The sequence below is a fragment of the Neovison vison genome, chromosome 3 (genome assembly GCF_020171115.1).
Source record: "Neovison vison isolate M4711 chromosome 3, ASM_NN_V1, whole genome shotgun sequence".
Classification (NCBI taxonomy): Eukaryota; Metazoa; Chordata; class Mammalia; order Carnivora; family Mustelidae; genus Neogale; species Neogale vison.
In genome coordinates, this window is record NC_058093.1 from 59,371,802 (window position 1) to 59,389,143 (window position 17,342).

Below are 17,342 nucleotides of genomic sequence, written 5' to 3' on the forward strand. Positions count from 1 at the left end.
ATAGAGCGCAAGCCTCAGGATGCCTCCACAAAATGCATCTCGAACTTGATTTCTGAACAATGCTTTTGCATACTCTGAGCTATTCATTCCAGCATTTGGAATTCTAATTACAAAATCCAAACTCTTCTAGATTCTTCTTCCCATCACCACGTAACGTTTCTCATGTGCTGGCCTAGCACAAGTGTTTATTTGCTGTGATAAAACCAGAAACTGAAATGAATGCACACAGACAAAATAACAGCACTTTAGCTTCTGACTTTATTATTTTCCTCAAACGAACAGGTGAGTAAAACACTGTCTGTGTCCAAAGCAAAGGGCACGGTGCCCTCTTCTCTTCTTTCGGAGAGTGCCAGAAAATGTAAACAGTATTTGGGATGAACTTCTGAGTCTTCCTCTTCCGCCGGCCTTTAGAACATCATTCATTTGTTTGTTTGTACCAGGATTTAACAGCATAAAGAGTAAAACGAACAAAGGGTCTGAGGCACTTATAGGAAGTGTTCCGACTGTGATACAGGCTTGCGTCTGCGTCAGTTTTTAGTCGGACAAAGAAAAACACTGCTTCAGGAAGTGGGTCATGTGGGTGTACAAGTGCTTCGTGGACAGGCCGGATATGCCGTGGTTCTGGTCCGAGTACCACTGAAAGGCAAAGAGCAGACGCCGGGTCACTCCCGCAGCCACGCGAGACACCCAGCTTTGACTCTTCACACTCGCAGGTCCCGGCAGTTTTTCTAATACGGCGATTCAAATTCTACTTAAAAACACTTACTAAGATAGCTCCCATGCAGACATTTAGAACAGGAAGACAATAAAAGTCTTTTATGAACCTGGACTAGCCTTTGGAATTCTTTAAGCTTATATTTTAGACCTTGTGGCCTGTGCTCCAGGGCTGGTGTGCTGGGTCCATTGCTTTGTTTCTCTGGAGCTTCGTTTCCTTATTTGAAAAAAATGAGGAGGTTGGATTTGATTTTTCTCTGAGGCTCCTTCTAGCTCAAAAATTCTATGAGGCTGTTAGCCTCTGAATCCAATTCCTCTCTGCCACAGAAAATCCACAACACATGTAACTGTAAACACCTTTCATAGGAGTTAAACATAGTATCATTAAAAACACCCAGGAAGATGACATTATACATTTAAACGTCATTGTTAGGGAGATGCTGGTGAGATTATTGCTTTCACTGAATAAAGGTAGATATTGGTCGTGACCGAATGCTGTATACCTAGAAGGTGAATTTACGTCAAGGGGTCACCATTAAAAAAAAATCAGAAAAAAAAAATCTCCCATCCCCTTTTGTGAATTATTTTTAAAAGTCTAATTTCCAAAAATGGGGGTTTCCTTTTCGAGGTTCTTGCTCAGGAAAAGCAAGTGAGGGAGAACTTCTGCTCCCTGAGGAGGGGAAGCCGCTGTCAGGGGTTGTCTCCCTAGCTGTGGTTTTCACCTTCCTTTTCTCTCTGTTGTCATTTCCGAGTCCTCATGCCACCCGGATTTTCCAGCTAGCTCATTCATTCATTCGCTCGGGGAACACTCCAGCTTCTGTGCTGGGCCAGGCTTGTGTCAGGCAGTGAGAACACAGGGATAAAAGGGTTCTCTAACTCTTGAGTGGAGCCGCCCGACTTCAGGGAGGCTCTGCAGCCACTGATAACATTCCCCAGTCGCTCCTTACTGAATACACAGAACCTTTTAGCTGCTCTGGGACTCTCAGCTTTTGTGGGTATGCTAAGCAGCTACAGTATGCAAGCAGGATCCCAGAACTACTGCATGTTCGAGCTAGAAGATCGTCAATCTCACAGATGCCTTTACTCCAGATAGGACTCAACCGGGATCCCCAGAGGCGCCCTGGCTCACCTCGTGTCCTTCAGGGAGTTCTTGAAACATCCAAGACCCACCTGCTAATGTTCTGCCTCCTCTACCCTACAGCCCATTTGCCAGGATGTCATAGGGAAAAAAAAAATAATACTAATGAAAAAATCAGATGCCTCCTTCGAGCTTACGGGTCTAAGGCCGTGAACGGGAGTAAAACGAAATTGTGTACCATTGCCTGGAAATCCACTTGTGCATTAACCAGAGCTTTAGCAATCTGTGCTGAGTTTTGAAAGTGCACATTATCTGCAACAAAGAGAGAGAGTTAAAGTGCTGCTAAATACCAGAAAGCATCGAGTGACAATGTACTGCCTGCAAATGAACACCGACAATTATCTAGTCATGCGGTTGACATTGTCAGCCGTGAGTCATCGCACTCATTTGTGGAAATGTCCCTGACTCTTAGGTACTGACCCTGAGCACAGGCATAGGAGGATGCTTAATGTTTCTTAAACAAAGTGATGTTGGCTCAGTATTTTTATGTGTAAGAGTCTTGCTTAAACCTCACCATCTGCTGTTCCGTGGATGAGAAGATAGTCTACATTTCTGAAATATTCTGCTCTTGCCATCACAGTTGAATTCTGGAAAAGAGGAAAAATTAACATTTTAGTTGCTGCAAGTTCTAATAGAAAACTAGCTAAATCATTGTGCGATGGACTTAGCACCAATACTGAAATTATGTATTGCTTTGGTTGATAAATATTTAAGAGTCAGAGCAACACATTTTCATCATCATTTGCATTACTTCCATCTGATTCTTAGTTTGAAAAACGGGAAGTTTATGTGTCATATGTTACATATGAGTGAGACCTTAGGCATAAATGATGCCCGCTCAAGCTGTGTAGGGGTTGGGGGTGGGCAGGAGGATGGGGAAAAGGGAGGTGAGGGAAGGGAGGATGGGGAAGGAAAGAAGAGAATCCGAAAGAGTAAATGTCTTCCTAGTGAGGTGTTGTGCAGCTAACAAAAGATCAGCGTATTCACTGGGGGACCCAGCAAAAGTGTAAGCTCTGAAGGACTGCTTCACAATTATTTAGCACATTTGCAAGAAATCCATGACCTAAATGAAACAGAAAACACTTACTTTATAGTGCTCGAGGTTATCATTCTTTGTTGGAAGGCCCATGAATCTCTCTGTGTAGATAGATGCTGTAAAATATGTAAGAATATGTTGTTGGTGTGTGGTACAGGTCATTTCATTAACCGACAAGATCCCTCAGCTTGAAAACTGCCCGTCACCTCTCCCTGTGGAGCTGCGGAGAAAGGTTCCTGCTTTCCTTTACTGTAATTCTCCACCCAAGTCATCTGCTCTGAGGTTTGCCTCAATAGGGCCAGAGAAGCAACGGAGGAGACATGCACAGCTAACTTTAGAAAGGCCTGACCTTGAGCTTTTCCTCCTCCTCCTTTCGGTGGGGGAAATGTTGAGCTAGGGAGGACCTTATGGAACGGCCTCGTTGTATTTTAAAAGAAGTCACAAAGGCAGCCCCCTCTGGTACTTTCACTGGTGTCTTAAATTAATCTGAGATGGAACCATGTACCCCAAATCCTCCTCTCCCAACACACACACAAATACACACACACGCATGCACTCACAAGCACACACTTTTTTTTTTTTCTCCGAATAAAGATTCCCTGCGAGTTATAGTTGTCTTATTTCTACCCTAACACAGGGACGAGGATCTGATGAAAGCTAATTTTTGTACAATTATTAGACTTAATTCCAAATAGTCATCCTGCCTTAATGTGAATCATAAAAATAGGCATACACGGGAGGTATACTCCTTCACAAATTTTTTTGTGGCTCTGGCTTCTGGAGCAGTGGACCTGGCAGCCGCAAACTTTGGCGTGGAGGTGAAGAGTTTGGCTCCACTGGACTTCACATGAGATGTATTTACAGGCCACCTGTGTGCTGCAAAAACACAGACTTGACTCTGGCTTTCAAGGTTTGGTGTGTGAGGAGGCACCCGGTTTCAGGCAGAGAATAACACACATTGGGTTTGGAAGACTCTTTCCACACTCTTAAGGTTTCTTTGATTGGTTGCAACATGATGACAATGAATCACATAAACCACCTCGTTTATAGATGGTACTTTCTCCGGTGAAGCTGGGGTGAATTTTACTGCATAACTTGTTTTCCTAGCAACCTCAAATATAGAGTAATTATGTGTTAAATATTTTCGCAGCAACATTTATGAAATATTTCCATACCGTAATATTCCCAGCTGGAGACAGGAGCCACCGCTATCCCACATTTGAAAAGACCGGTTCCCGAAGCAAGGGCCAGTGACGAAACATAGCCTCCATAGGACTGTGGAGACATCATCACAAGTCAGTTCCAGATTTACTTTCAGAAAGTCTCCAACATCGTTTTACAGCAACTCTCCTTACACTAAGTACTGATGGGAACTGGGGATATGCATGGGGTAGATTAAGTGTTTATCTTGGCCCTTGGCAGCAAACTCTACCTGACACAGCATCATTTCACCCCTAGTAAACTAAAAATACTTGGTCTGCTGATCAGAGCATGGTAGGGGCCGTTTAAGAGATATTTATAATTGCAACTTTTCTGCCAAAATTATTTTCCTTTATATTTTTCCATTGAGGACCTTGCCAGAACAAAACCAGGACCTTACTCGAAAGAAATGCACAAAGAAAGGAGATTATTCCTCAAATGCAAAAGCGAGATACTTTCCATAGTTTACAAAATTCCTGGAAGACAATACTCACGTCTGTGTATTTACTTATGGGTTTTCATGATAGAACAACAAGGGAAGGACATAAGAACCTTCTGGATAATTGAAAACATGGCCAGAGTTTGTGTATAATATAACATTATATATTCTCTTCTGATGATTTCTGGCATTGCAGCTCAAAGGAGGAAAAGCCACTGGTGTCTTTAAAAGTCTTACATAGCCCCCCATAAACTTAATGGGGAAAAAAAAAAAGAAATGCAAAACGAGTCAGGAGTAGGGTTAGTGCTCATCAATTTTCTTCTCCAAGGAATCAGGTAGATGATTCAGAAATGTAAACCTGACAGCAGAAGATGTCTGTCCATGTCACTTGGAAATTCGAACCTTTTCCTAAAAGTCGAGAAATGAACACAATAAGGTGGCATTCCCCCCGGAAGTGAAATTTGGGTTGTGGAAACATGCCTGAGAGAGATGCTTCTTCTGGGAATGTGGACAAAGCGGTGCTCTGGGTCCTCCCAAATGTGTGTGCTAGATCGGGAAGTGACTCTCAGTGCATGCTCTTGCCCCAACACAGGAACGCTCCCCCTTGCATCACTTCCATCTGATTCTTAGTTTAGGTCAGCATTCTGATTCTTAGGTCACCAGAGGACCGTGGAACTTTCCAACTGGAATGTGCTGTGTATTTAGGACCTTATTACCACAAATGTCTGGAAGCCATTTTCTCTTAGGTCACCCTTTGTCACAGAAAAGTCAGTCAGAAAGGGTGAAAGAGTGAGAGGGAGAGCTTCCCAGAGTGGGAGACAGGCAGACAGAGGGACAGACATGCTAATGAGGGCAGGTCAGTGGCTGGGGTCTATTCTTAACCCACGAAATACATGGAATATGGGGATAAGCTAAACAACTTGGCTGAATTCACGAGTTAAAGGAAGAATTCTTCAACTAGTGTACAGTTGTATGTTTCCAGTTCTGGGGAATTTTATTGAGGACCCTTGGTGACAAAACAGAGAATAGAAGAAGCAGCTTCCAATTATATCATGGCCTTTTTAAAATTATACATAGAGGAGAACTAAAACATGTTCTAATAGGGGAAAATATATTTTAAAAACAGAAGGAACAGTGGGTTTAAAAATCATTTTGGTAAGTGAAAAATTTCACTTATAAAAATGATTTGCTTTGATTTGTAGGTTAGCAACGACTATTACTGAAATGGAAGTCCTCGCCTTCTTTCTTAATTTTAGGTTCAACTGAGAGGAAAGTCAGCCTGCGTTAGAAATATTTTTTGTGGTTTTATTGGAAAGGGGTGTTTACTACCAGTAACAATGGCGGGTCCCGCTGAAATAGCATGAAGTGAGATTGGAAAGGGAAAGCATTTACACACAGTAAAAAGGGTTTTTAACATTTCTGTTTGAAACCTTGCAAATTATTAACCTGTCTCTCCTGAGTGATTAGAGAGCAGTGCTCTGCCTAAATAAAATTTCCGTGTTTCCAGGATGAACACGGATTGTCTCTAGGAATTTGTAAGAGCAAAACTAGTGTAGCAACAGCACAACAGAAGTAGGTGTTCTTTAAATTCTCAGGCAGCTTAGAAAAGCGGTTCCTATTGTAGAAATGAAGAGGAAATAAAATAAACCCGCATTGACTTTTTTCTGCTCTCCCATGGGTGGGGCTCCAAGGCAGAGTGGGTGGCTGTCGCAAGCAAGGAACCCACGGAGCAGATTGGCCATGAGAATTCTAGAATTTTGTCCTTTGCACTTAGATGCCTTGCCATTTTGTTTAAACGAAGGATATCTTTAAAAACATTCTTAGAAGGGCACAGAATTTTGAGGGCTTTATAGAACGCTCTTATGTGAGCCATAATGCACAGTGGAACATTTTACCTACAGGCAGTAATAACGAATAGCTAACATTTGTAGGGCCAAGGCTCTTGAAACCTTCTTTGAGGACCCACACACGCTGCTTCCCTTCTCCCTCCTCGGATGTTCCCCTGCTTGTCAGCTCTGCTGATGCTCTCTGCACCCTCCAGGCATGATCTTAGCCCCAGGACTTCCACAAACGCTGGTGCCCTCTGCCTAGAACACCCTTTTTCCTGAAAGGGCCATGGCTCACTTCCTCCCATTTCATGTCTTAACTCAAAGAAAGTCACACCTGTCCTTCTCATCTACACTGCACCAACCCTGTATCATGATCCTTTCTTGATTTGTTTTGTGTTTTACCAGAGCACTTGTCATCGTTTAACATCCTATTCATTGTACTTCTTTGTCCTGCCTATTGTCTTTCTTCCCAACTGTTCCCAAAGTCATAACGGTAGACATTTTCATCTGTCTTCTTACTGAATGTATCCCCAGCACTGACAACACGGCCTGGGACATGGAGGGGAATAGAATCAGTATTTGTCAAGTATGTCACTTTCCTGTTAACTCAGCTCATCCTCACAGGGACCCGGTGAGGAAATCATGGCTGCCTTTCACAATGAGGAAGCTGTGGCCCGGAGGGGGAGTCAGGCAGCAGCAGAGCTGGGATTCAAAGCCAGGACACCTGCCTCCTACAACCCATGACTTTCCTCTCTGTCCTTGCGATGGGGCAAACCTCGTCGGAGAACTTTAAGTTTGGAGTCGAATGTAGTCTCATTAGAGGTGCATTTGTCCTACTTTTACATCGTTGATTACACATAGCAATTCAAATTGCTTATAATTAGTCACTGGAAGAGAAAGGAACTAAGATTAAATCATGAACTAATGCTTATTCAACACCACCTGGCTAGGCCTATATTAACAAAGCAAGGCCCACAAATGAGGTTGTTATTCTAATAATTTAGGCAAAACCCCTGCTGCTCTTCAATTGTCAGAATAATTACTTCAGTTTTTCTTCACATAAACCAGGGTTTTGCAACCACAGCACAGTTGACATTTTTGGGCTGGATAATTCTTGTTTGTGGGGACCTGCCCTGTGCATTGTGGGATATTTAACAGCATCTCTGGCCTCGACTCATTAAGTGCCAGTAGCACAGCCCCCCTCCCCAACCCCCATGGCGACAACCAAAAATGACTCCAGACATTGCCAAATGTCCCCTGAGGGGCAAGATGGGCTGCTGAAGAACCGGGTATAGCAGACACTTCCTAGACATGGTGTCGGGTGCCTAGTGGGTATCTAATAAGCAGCTAAAAACTGAGCTACTGGATTTTGGTGTGAAAAATAAAAGGATACGATCAAAATGCCTCCTCTTCCCTTCTTCATCAGGATTATGGAGGGAAACATAGAATTTGCAGTTTATTTGTCAATTGACTACCAAAAATGTACGGGGTTAGCTATAGTATGTTTTTCAGACCGCTAACTTGCCCAACACTTCAGGGGAACAGATGCTTTCTTCCTTGGTATGAAATACAATAATAGTAGCTAAGTAACGCTTGTGGTCATTCTCAACATCTTCCTCTTTTGCATCTCCAGATTGCCACAGGTCCCTGCTTATTATACTAGAAAACAGCACTTGAGGCGCTGACCTCTTCCCACCTCTTACTTCACTTCCTAAATTCAGGCCCTTGGTATTTGTGGCCACTATTACTGCTCACCTAGCTCCTTGGCCCACTCCCTCCCCCCACCTCAGACCATCCTCCACCCTGCGGCCAAGAGTGTCTTTGTAAGACATCAATTCTATTCCCTATTCACTTCAAGAGCACATTTCAAAAAAGTATCCATGGAATCAAATGCCTTTTGGTAATACTGTATTAATAAAAATGTAACAGGATTTTTTACTGTTCCTTCGTAGAACCGATATACACTATTAGGCAGAATTCATGATTTACCAAATTATTAGACCCAGAGGACCTTTTCCTGAAAAAGTCATTGGTACTGATAAGATACATTTGGGAGAACATTGACTTACAGGATTAAATTTAGTTAAAATAACATCATTGGTGTGTGGGATGGCCAAGTATTTTGTTAAACATTTGAGAAAAAAAATTAAGAAAACAAAAAGACGAAGTCCATTCCCTTGATGAGGTCATTCTCACAGGAGAAACCAATAGACATACAAAATAAAACATGGTAATTCCTAGAAGAGCAGTATAAGGAATTATTGGAGCACAAAGAAATTTGTATCTGAGTAGGGTTTTAAAGAGTAAGTAGGAGTTTTGCATTTTAGAGAAAGAGGAGCAGAATGGAAGAAGATGGACACATAGCAGGTGCAGGATTCAGAATAGCATGAGAGCAAGAACACACAGAGAGAATTCAAATCATTCCTAAGGCATGGGGAAAAGTGGAAAGAGATGAAACTGGAAAGAGCAGGTTAGAGCCAGATTGCTAAGGGCTTTCCATGCAAGGAAGTAAGTTTGGGCACCAGGTCAAGGTCAATGTGTGGCCTTAAGAAACATGTAAGCATATAAGCAGAAAAGCAACATGGTAAAAACTGTGTTTTGGAGTAGCAAATTCATTAGTGACACTGCAGCTTGTGAGGTCCAAACAGGAAAGCTAGTTAAAAGGCAAATGGAATCGATAAACCGATACCGCCCAATGGTCCATGGACCCAAAGAATCAGCATTACCTGAGATCATGTTAGAAGTGCAAATCCTTGGGACTCACCATGGGCTACTGAATCAGAATCTTTGGTGGAAGGGCCCTGGAAACTGTTTGAACAATTTCTCCAGATGATGCTTATGTAAGCTACAGTTTGAGAAGGTCTGATCTGAATTACGTATGAAGAAACTTGAACTAAAGCACTGGCAGTTGGGGATGATGAGAACAGATTTGGGTGTTGAGAGAAATTACTTACCAATGAAATGTTGGAGTCGGGGAGCAAGAGAAGTTGAAAATAGCCCTATATTTACTAATGGGGGTGATTAGGTGTGTGGTGAAGTCCTTTAATAAAGATGAAGACTTGGTTTAAGGAGCTTGTAACAAGTTTAGCATATATGGGTTAGGCTTGAGGCCCCAGTAGGACATTTGGGATCGAAGGTCAGTGAGCACTTGAAATGTGGAGCTCAGAAAAGAGGCAGATGCAAGTGGCAGGGAGCTGACAGTCAGCACCATCTTTGAAATTACGTGGGTTTCCCCAAGGAAGTTAAAAACAATGAGAGCCATGGCCAGACCCTGAAAAAGACTGACATTTAAAGAATGAATGGAAAAAATTTTAAAAATAATAAATAAGGAATGAATGGAGTGTGATGATCATGGAGACAAAGAAAAGTAAGAGAAATGTGTTGCACAGTCATGGATAGAGGCCATTCTCCTTTAGACAGTCTAAAAGTCCTCCTGCTATCTGGCTACCTACCTACTCAAGCTCCGTTCTTCACCTTTCTCATTATGTGCCTTATGCTTCTGAAGTTTCCAGCATCTAGACCAACCACACCCTACTCACTGATACCTCAGGACCCAGGCAAAGCTGTCTTCATTCTCTGGAATGCACCATTACTGACCTATCTTCCCTACCTCACTTCTGAATCTCCCTTTAGCTCTCACAGATAAAATTAATCACTCTTCTCCCTGGTGTTCTCTGCCGCCACGTTGTATCTGTCTTAACACTAGGAACATTGCTGAGCAATGGCTTTTTTCCTCTCTGTTTTATCTAATAGAGGGCTAGGGCTACAATTTATTCATCTTTCCATCTTCTAAAGAACCTAATATAAGATCTAGTTGAGATCTAATAAAAATTTACTACATTGGTGAAAGAATGCACGAGTCAGTGATCAGATGGACAGATTAAATAAATCATAAAGAAATCGTTTTTAAAATGTATAGTATTAAGGTCTTTTTCCTTCAGGCTCTTCTGGGCCCGGCTGATTTAGGGGCTGCTCAAATGTTGCATCTATCAGCAGTTCACTTATTTCTTCTTCTGTGTGTGCTCTCAGGAGTTCCCTCACAATCTCTGCCTTGTGGAAAGTAAGCAAGAAAGGGGATCTAATATGCTACATCTTCTAGAAGCATTTTCATAGACATAGCATTAAATAGACATGATGAGAATCTCTTATCGAAGAATTTCAGACTGATATGGATGTATTCTGGGGTGTTGTGTGGGTTCTTTAAATCATCCCACATAGATGGTTCTCTACCAAACTAATATCAGGATATTCTAGAAATGAAATTAAAGATTCCACTTTATGGTTATTTCAAAGCCTGCAGGAAAAGGAAAGTAAAACTGCACGAGAAATGTTAATGATTATACGGAAGGGTTCAGTGTGAAATCTGAATCTTTCAAAAATTTACTTCAGGAAATTTCATAAAAATGGATAGTAGGAGAAATCGTATCTGAAATATTTCACTATAAAAATATTTCATTTATTTCCACCCATTTGAATTCCATTCTGTTTAGATATTTAACATTTGATAGTTTTAAGAAGGACCAAATGGCTTGAAGTAACAACTTTCCACAAATTCATAACAGCTCTTCATCTGGTCACTGAGCTGAGAGCTGAGCCGGAGCCTGCAGGCTCCCTTCAATATTGGGTTTCATTCCCTCCATCTTGTGCAGGCCGCTCTCAGAGAAAACAGCCAAGAAAAACAACCCAAGCACAAATGGCTGCAAATTGACTTGCAAATGTACAAATTCAGACCAAAAAGTGAAACAGGAACTCTTCTTTGAAGGGTAATTATCATAATTTATAATGGGCAAATCTAAACTCTTTCCAATATTTCTCCAAACTTTCCAGTGACTTCATTGCCCATGATTGGGAAGTTTTGCCACTTCCTTTTAATGTGTATTTTGAGAACCTGCATAGCTTCTCACACATGGACAATTATCTCCATGACCTATAACTCAGAAACTAAATTATACTTTTCTCTTGTTAGCACAAATTAATATTAGGTCTGGTAAAATAATTTGATTACCAAAAAAAAAAAAAGAAGAATCAAAACACCCAAGATATGACTGGGATAGGCTAGGTACTAGGGAATTTTTATTTTAAAAGTTCTTATGATTTCAAATGTTAGCTTAGCTCTTTATAAAAATGAAATGATAAAATGAAAAGATATACAGTAACTCTAAAATAACAAAAGAAATTAAACCTCTGATGAATATAGTTCAGTTCAGTTCATACAAAAAAAAAGTAAAAATGTGTCAATTATGAGTTAATTTGCTATATGAGGAAGAAACTAACTGACTGGAAAAAAGGAATGCTTAAAGCCACCACTTTGAAGCCTAGATTATCCAAACTGACTGTTTCCATTGACAGATTAAATGATGTTGCAACATTAACATTTCATGAGAAACCTTATAAGCGCACACTTTAGAAAATTATGATTGCTGAACTGAATAACAGGCATAAAACATATAAAACAACTCACCCAGCCCCATATGGCTATTCTTTTTTCATCAATGAAACCCATTTCTATGAATTTTCTAAAGTAAAAGAAACAAATTTTTAGAATTTTAAGTGTGTACACATGACATTTACTTCATTACACAAGCATATTTAATCCAAAGATTTAATAGAAACGCTCCATTTTCTTTGTTTAAACACATGCACAATAACACTGCACTTACAAATAATTAAAAGAATATTATCACGTTTTCTGCAAAAGATAAAACGGATCCTTTGGACTCTACCGTACATCTATTGGGTAGTACTTCTAGGGCTGCCGGTCTAGCATCCTGATTGCCTGAGTGAGTTACCTGGGACTCAACAAGGTCAAGACCCAGGCTTAACAGTAACACAGGAAGTCACAGCACCATGACTAGGACCAAATTTCCAAGTCCCCAGATTTGGGGGGAAAAAAAAGAAGATTTTTGTTATTGGATGCTTTAAATTTTATCAATTTTAAATGCTTAGATGTTAATGATAATTACTACCTCATTTTTGGTCACTTTCATCCATGGAAATATATCCATCCTCTCCCATTTCACACTTAGGTACTCTCAATTTATCATGGTGTTGATAATTATGCGTGTCTTTTAGGATATGGACATGATTCATTTGTGTTCCATCACAGAAGAGCCTTCCTTTGGAAACTCTTTTGAAAATAAATTTCTTAGGAGCAAGAGACCATACTGAAGGGCAACCTTTAAAAAGTCATGGGAAGCCTTCATAATGCAACTTTGCAAGCTGGTACAAGATAGGAATGTTTTAGGCTAATTTATCCCATGCCTCCTTGAGGTTGGTGTTCTAGAACAATTGTGATTTATTTTGGGAATGGTTTGATAAAATCTCAGGGAACGCTCAGGAAAAAAAAAAAAAAAAAAAAAAAAAAAAAACAGTGGAAGAAAAAAGTAAGGCGGGGAAGAAAAAAGTAAGGTGGTTGAGCCATTGCAGAGACCCGGATGTGACAGTAACAGGAAGGAGGGGAGAGAACAGAGTAACACATAGGGAGCTAGAAAAATACTATTTTTTCTTGTTCCCTTTAGTTATGTTAATGCCCTTTCTCATTCTTCTCTGGAAGTAAAAATGGAGCGGCTTCATTAGTTGCACAATGAAGTTTCTTACAGGGATTTCACAGCAACCATTTTGCTCGTTGCATGGATTCAACATGCACGTTTCCAATGCACAGAGTAGTTGGGCAAATGCCCGGGACCAACAGATGGGAAGAAGCCCCGTCAGTCACAGCTTACCCTACACCGATTCTGAGGGACACTGAGGAGTCTATGGGGAAGAGATGCAGCAGCAAATGGAAAGTTGCTACCTGTGTGGATGCTGTTCATGATAAAACAGAGAAAATGTACAGCAAACTGTGGCATTTCAGCAATTCTTCCGTTAACTTCAGAAGCCAAATGAAAGAAGAGCAGGTTCACTTTCTTTGTTAGAAAAAGAAAAACTTTCCACGAGTGCTGGAAGACAGTTCTGAGCCATAAAATCAATTTCGATTTTATGATCTCCCAGAAACTAGCAATCATATTGCCTTGCATCTGGGGTAAAAGCAAATAGCAGGTGATACATGGGAGCAGGAAATTCTTAACAGCTCCCTTCCTCGGTTTATTCTGGAAGGATGACATTTACAGGAAATGATAGTGCAATAGTTAACGTGGAAATGAAACATTAACACTTAATGTGGCAGGGATAGGTTAAAGGTTAGCTAGATAATCTGAGCACTTCCAGGCCAACAAGTCTCCATAAAATTCACCTCCAAATTCTCAAGAGCTCTCAGAAGGGTTATCAGAAACACTGTTGATCATGTAGTTAAAGAAAAATGTTAGTAACATATGAAAAAACATTTTGGAGGCTGGACTGAACTTTACATGTTTTCTTGCATAAAAATGGCCCTAGACAAAAGGTTAATGTGGAATCCTAGGGAACAATTCTTACTCTGTTTTGGAATTGTTTTTATTGATACCATGTATAACAGTATGATACGATATTTTCTCACCAACAACCTTCTGGATATTGTGGGAAGTGTGGGAACGTCAAAAGTGCCATATATACCCCAAATGAGTAGAACTGACCCTGTAACTAAGGAACATTCATGGGTCCTACCTATGTACCATTTGCTCAGAAGCCTAAGGGAAGCAGTTCCTAGTTTCACTTATGTTTTGACCTCACAAGCCTCTCCTTTGAAGCATTCTCTTTTGTGTAGTCAAAGTTGTGAGATTGTCTGTCTGCTTCTTCTTCTTCTTCTTTTTAAGCCTGCTTTGCTTTGTTTAAATCTATTTATTGACCCAGACGAGTATTTACTGTTGTTTCCAAATATGTACACATGATTTCCTTTAGGTATGTTTAAAAAATTTAGCCAGATTACATTTTATATGAGATCGAAGGGGACACATTTCATTTTCTTGTGGGAAGGTAATTTGAGGGTGGCCGTAAAGGCATTACAATCCCAATTCCCATGTCAGACATTCAGTGTCTGATTCCTAAAACACTTCCTGGGATTATCGTATAAATCTACCCTTTCTAACTTTTGTTTTCTCAAAGCATCGGGTTCCAAGGCGTCCCTTTCACTTTTGCAAAACGACGCTTTCAAGCAAAGCCAGGCCAGTCCCAAGCGCATCTCTACTGTTGTGTATTTTCTTTGCACGGGCCACATAGCCTCCCCTGGTTCACTAGGCTGTTTACCAAAAGTTCCATCTAACAGGAATGCCATCCCTTCAGAGTGTGGGGGTGGGGTTGCAGGGATTAACCCGTTTATGAAGATTGTAAGTGCACTGAAAGTAGAAATTGTAAATTGCACAATTTTATACAGAGTGGATCGCTATGGCATATATTAATATTTGATCTGTTGTTGTCGAATGGCTGAGCAAATGAGTGAACATATGCCTGCTCTATAGCAGGAAGACTTTCTTCAGATTCCATCCTAAAAATGGCTCAGAGAAGGTAAAGGTAGCCAACTACTGCCTCTGGTCTATCTACAGTTCTAAATGCCAAAGACATTTATATTATTGTGAAAATTGGTACAATTTGTGGCTTCATGTCCTATATATTGAACATCAGAAATAACAATTTTCGTTAAGGCCTCTACACGGGTTTCAGGTTTAAATTTTCATTCCATCCAAGAAACACGATGAGAAGCTTTCGGTTCTCTTTCTTGAGGTATTCTTAAATGCAAATGCTGCAATTTGGGTAGTAAATGAGTGCACTTAGAAATAGGATGATGTATTGTGTTGTTATCAGTAGATTGTGATGATGGTGATGATAAGTTTGTTTTTTAACCAGTGCCAAAACAAACCACTTTTTAGTTCTACCAACTTTGGAAAAGATCCAGTTGAATTACAAATGAGGTGTAATCTACATCTGGCTTTTGATGTAGTCCCAGGGTTGTGGTGCCCTTGGTGTTTACTGCACGGTTTAAGTACAAATAGATCTAACCCACAGGGCAAAAAAATAAAATAAAATAAAAATAAAGGAAAAAAAATCCTTAAAGAATTGGGTCTGTAGCACTGACAATGGTGTTCATATTTCCATCAAGGCACACGGCAGTCTTTATGTGAGAAACCAGTCTATTGGAAGACTTTTCTTTGAGCTATCTCTTCTATACCTCTCCATCAGGCAGAAGATTCTCCTAAACAGGTTAATAGCAGACAGGCCAAAAATCTGGATCAGCAAGAAAGAGGGAGCCTCCTAGAAATTAGGCATGAAGAATGCCCACAGATTGTGCAGTGTTATTTAATAATCCACTTATTCACTTGTCAGATTTTACTCAAATAGGCTGCTTTTAATTGAATATTGTATATGTGTGTATATATTACTGTTCACAGAATGGAAGGAAAACTTGAAAACAGATGGGTTATGATTACTTTTCTATTTTTAAAAATAATTACTTGTGAGTCTAAACTCTTCTGGTGTGATTAGAGACAAAAATACAGAAAAGTATTGTCTGGGCCTGGCTCCTAGCTGTTAAATACAATCTTCATTGTGTATGCTATACTGAAATCAGTAACTAATAATGACATTATGATGATCAAAGGAATTTACCAATGAATTTTCTAAATTGCTCTTTGCTGTGAAAGAGTGTTTGACCTTAGGCTATTACGCACACATATACATCCACGACTAAGGGTCCACTTGGCCTGTGTTAGCTTTTACATTTGTAAACTACTGTTCTCTAACTTTACATACCCTCAGCCTAATAACAGAAACACAACTGTAGAGAACTGTCCAGAAGAATCAAGCACAGTGTTTCTAAATAAACAACAATCTTGGTGACTATATTCTTTTTGTTTCAGAAAAGATGATGGAGACACAAATTATGATTGAGAATGTAATTGAGAAGAATTCAGATTATGAGTCTGTCTTCCCTATGAATGTTTCCATAATATAATTTGTACTACATAAAATGAATTTTTTGTCAAATGAAAACAGGAAAACACTTTTATGCTAACACAGCCGAACTTCGCAGCTAGCTTAATTACAAAAGAATGCCTAGCATCTGTACGGATAGAGTGTTGATGAAATCTTGGGAGGAATTTCTAAATTTATGAGCCAGAATCCACAATGCTTGAGCAAATTCAGATGTTTAGCTGTCTATGGACCATCCCCAGAGTTATACAATTTTTTGTGTGGGAACCATGTGAATAAATGAAAGGATGTCAGAATGACTGAAACATCAAACGAGAGTTATTTGTCATTTATCACTATAAATCATGTTTCTACATTTTTTAGTTCTTTTCCATCAGTAGTTTTTTTCTCTTATTGGGCAAAAATATCTCTTTAAGATTAATGGTAATTTTAGATGAAGTTAGGAAAATAGACAAAAAGAATGACATCATTAAAGATGGAAAAACCCAACAGTGATTGCATTACTTTTGTTGCGCATCAATTTCTGTTTGAATAAGAAGGTGCTCACCTGACCGCTGTGATCTGGTCTTCAACTTCATAAACACCCAGCTTTCGATATACTGCATACAGGAGTTTGTCACCTTGGAAAGCTGTTCCTCGGCCATCCACCAAGGCAATGACTATCCCTTCCCTACTTGCAAGATAAGAAATCCAACTAATAGCAAATACAGACCTTACGCTTTGACTGCAAGGACCACCATACCTAAAGAAAAAAAAAAAAAAGAATATTGGATTCCTTTGTAAAACTCAACTTCACATCATGGCTAAGAATTGCCTTTAGTATTTCCCAGTACATTTGTATAATAAAATTTCAATAACAGTGGCATTAGAACTGGCTCAAAATCAAGAGAGGACCAGGCTTTTCCCAGAGGTTTGCTACAAGGAAGTTGTTTTGGGACACAGCCTCTCCTATTCCCCAAAACGGATACATCTAGGGTTGGCATTTCAAGGAATATGTGTGGGTTTTTCGTCATTTCTGCCACCTGCCACTTGCTAAAAGCAGGCATAAGATATACTAAAAAAAATGCATGGTGTTTTAAGCAAATTGTGTGTAGGTCAGCACTGATTTTGGGTGTGATTCCACTAAATGTATTCCATTCCCTTATT

General features: G+C 40.0%; 1 protein-coding gene across 1 annotated transcript in view; it reads right to left on the minus strand.

Annotated features, from left to right (window-relative positions):
• Nucleotides 1–239: 239 nt before the first annotated feature.
• Nucleotides 240–17,342, minus strand: part of LOC122902536 (fibroblast activation protein alpha) — a 73,661-nt gene continuing 56,558 nt past the window's right edge. The window contains exons 20-26 of the mRNA XM_044242211.1: nt 16,744–16,938; nt 11,818–11,872; nt 4,064–4,163; nt 2,940–3,004; nt 2,367–2,439; nt 2,031–2,104; nt 240–636 (exon numbers count right to left, since the gene is read on the minus strand). Of these exons, the coding sequence (XP_044098146.1) occupies nt 535–636; nt 2,031–2,104; nt 2,367–2,439; nt 2,940–3,004; nt 4,064–4,163; nt 11,818–11,872; nt 16,744–16,938 (664 nt within the window). The 3' untranslated portion in view covers nt 240–534. The remainder of the gene's footprint in view (nt 637–2,030; nt 2,105–2,366; nt 2,440–2,939; nt 3,005–4,063; nt 4,164–11,817; nt 11,873–16,743; nt 16,939–17,342) is intronic.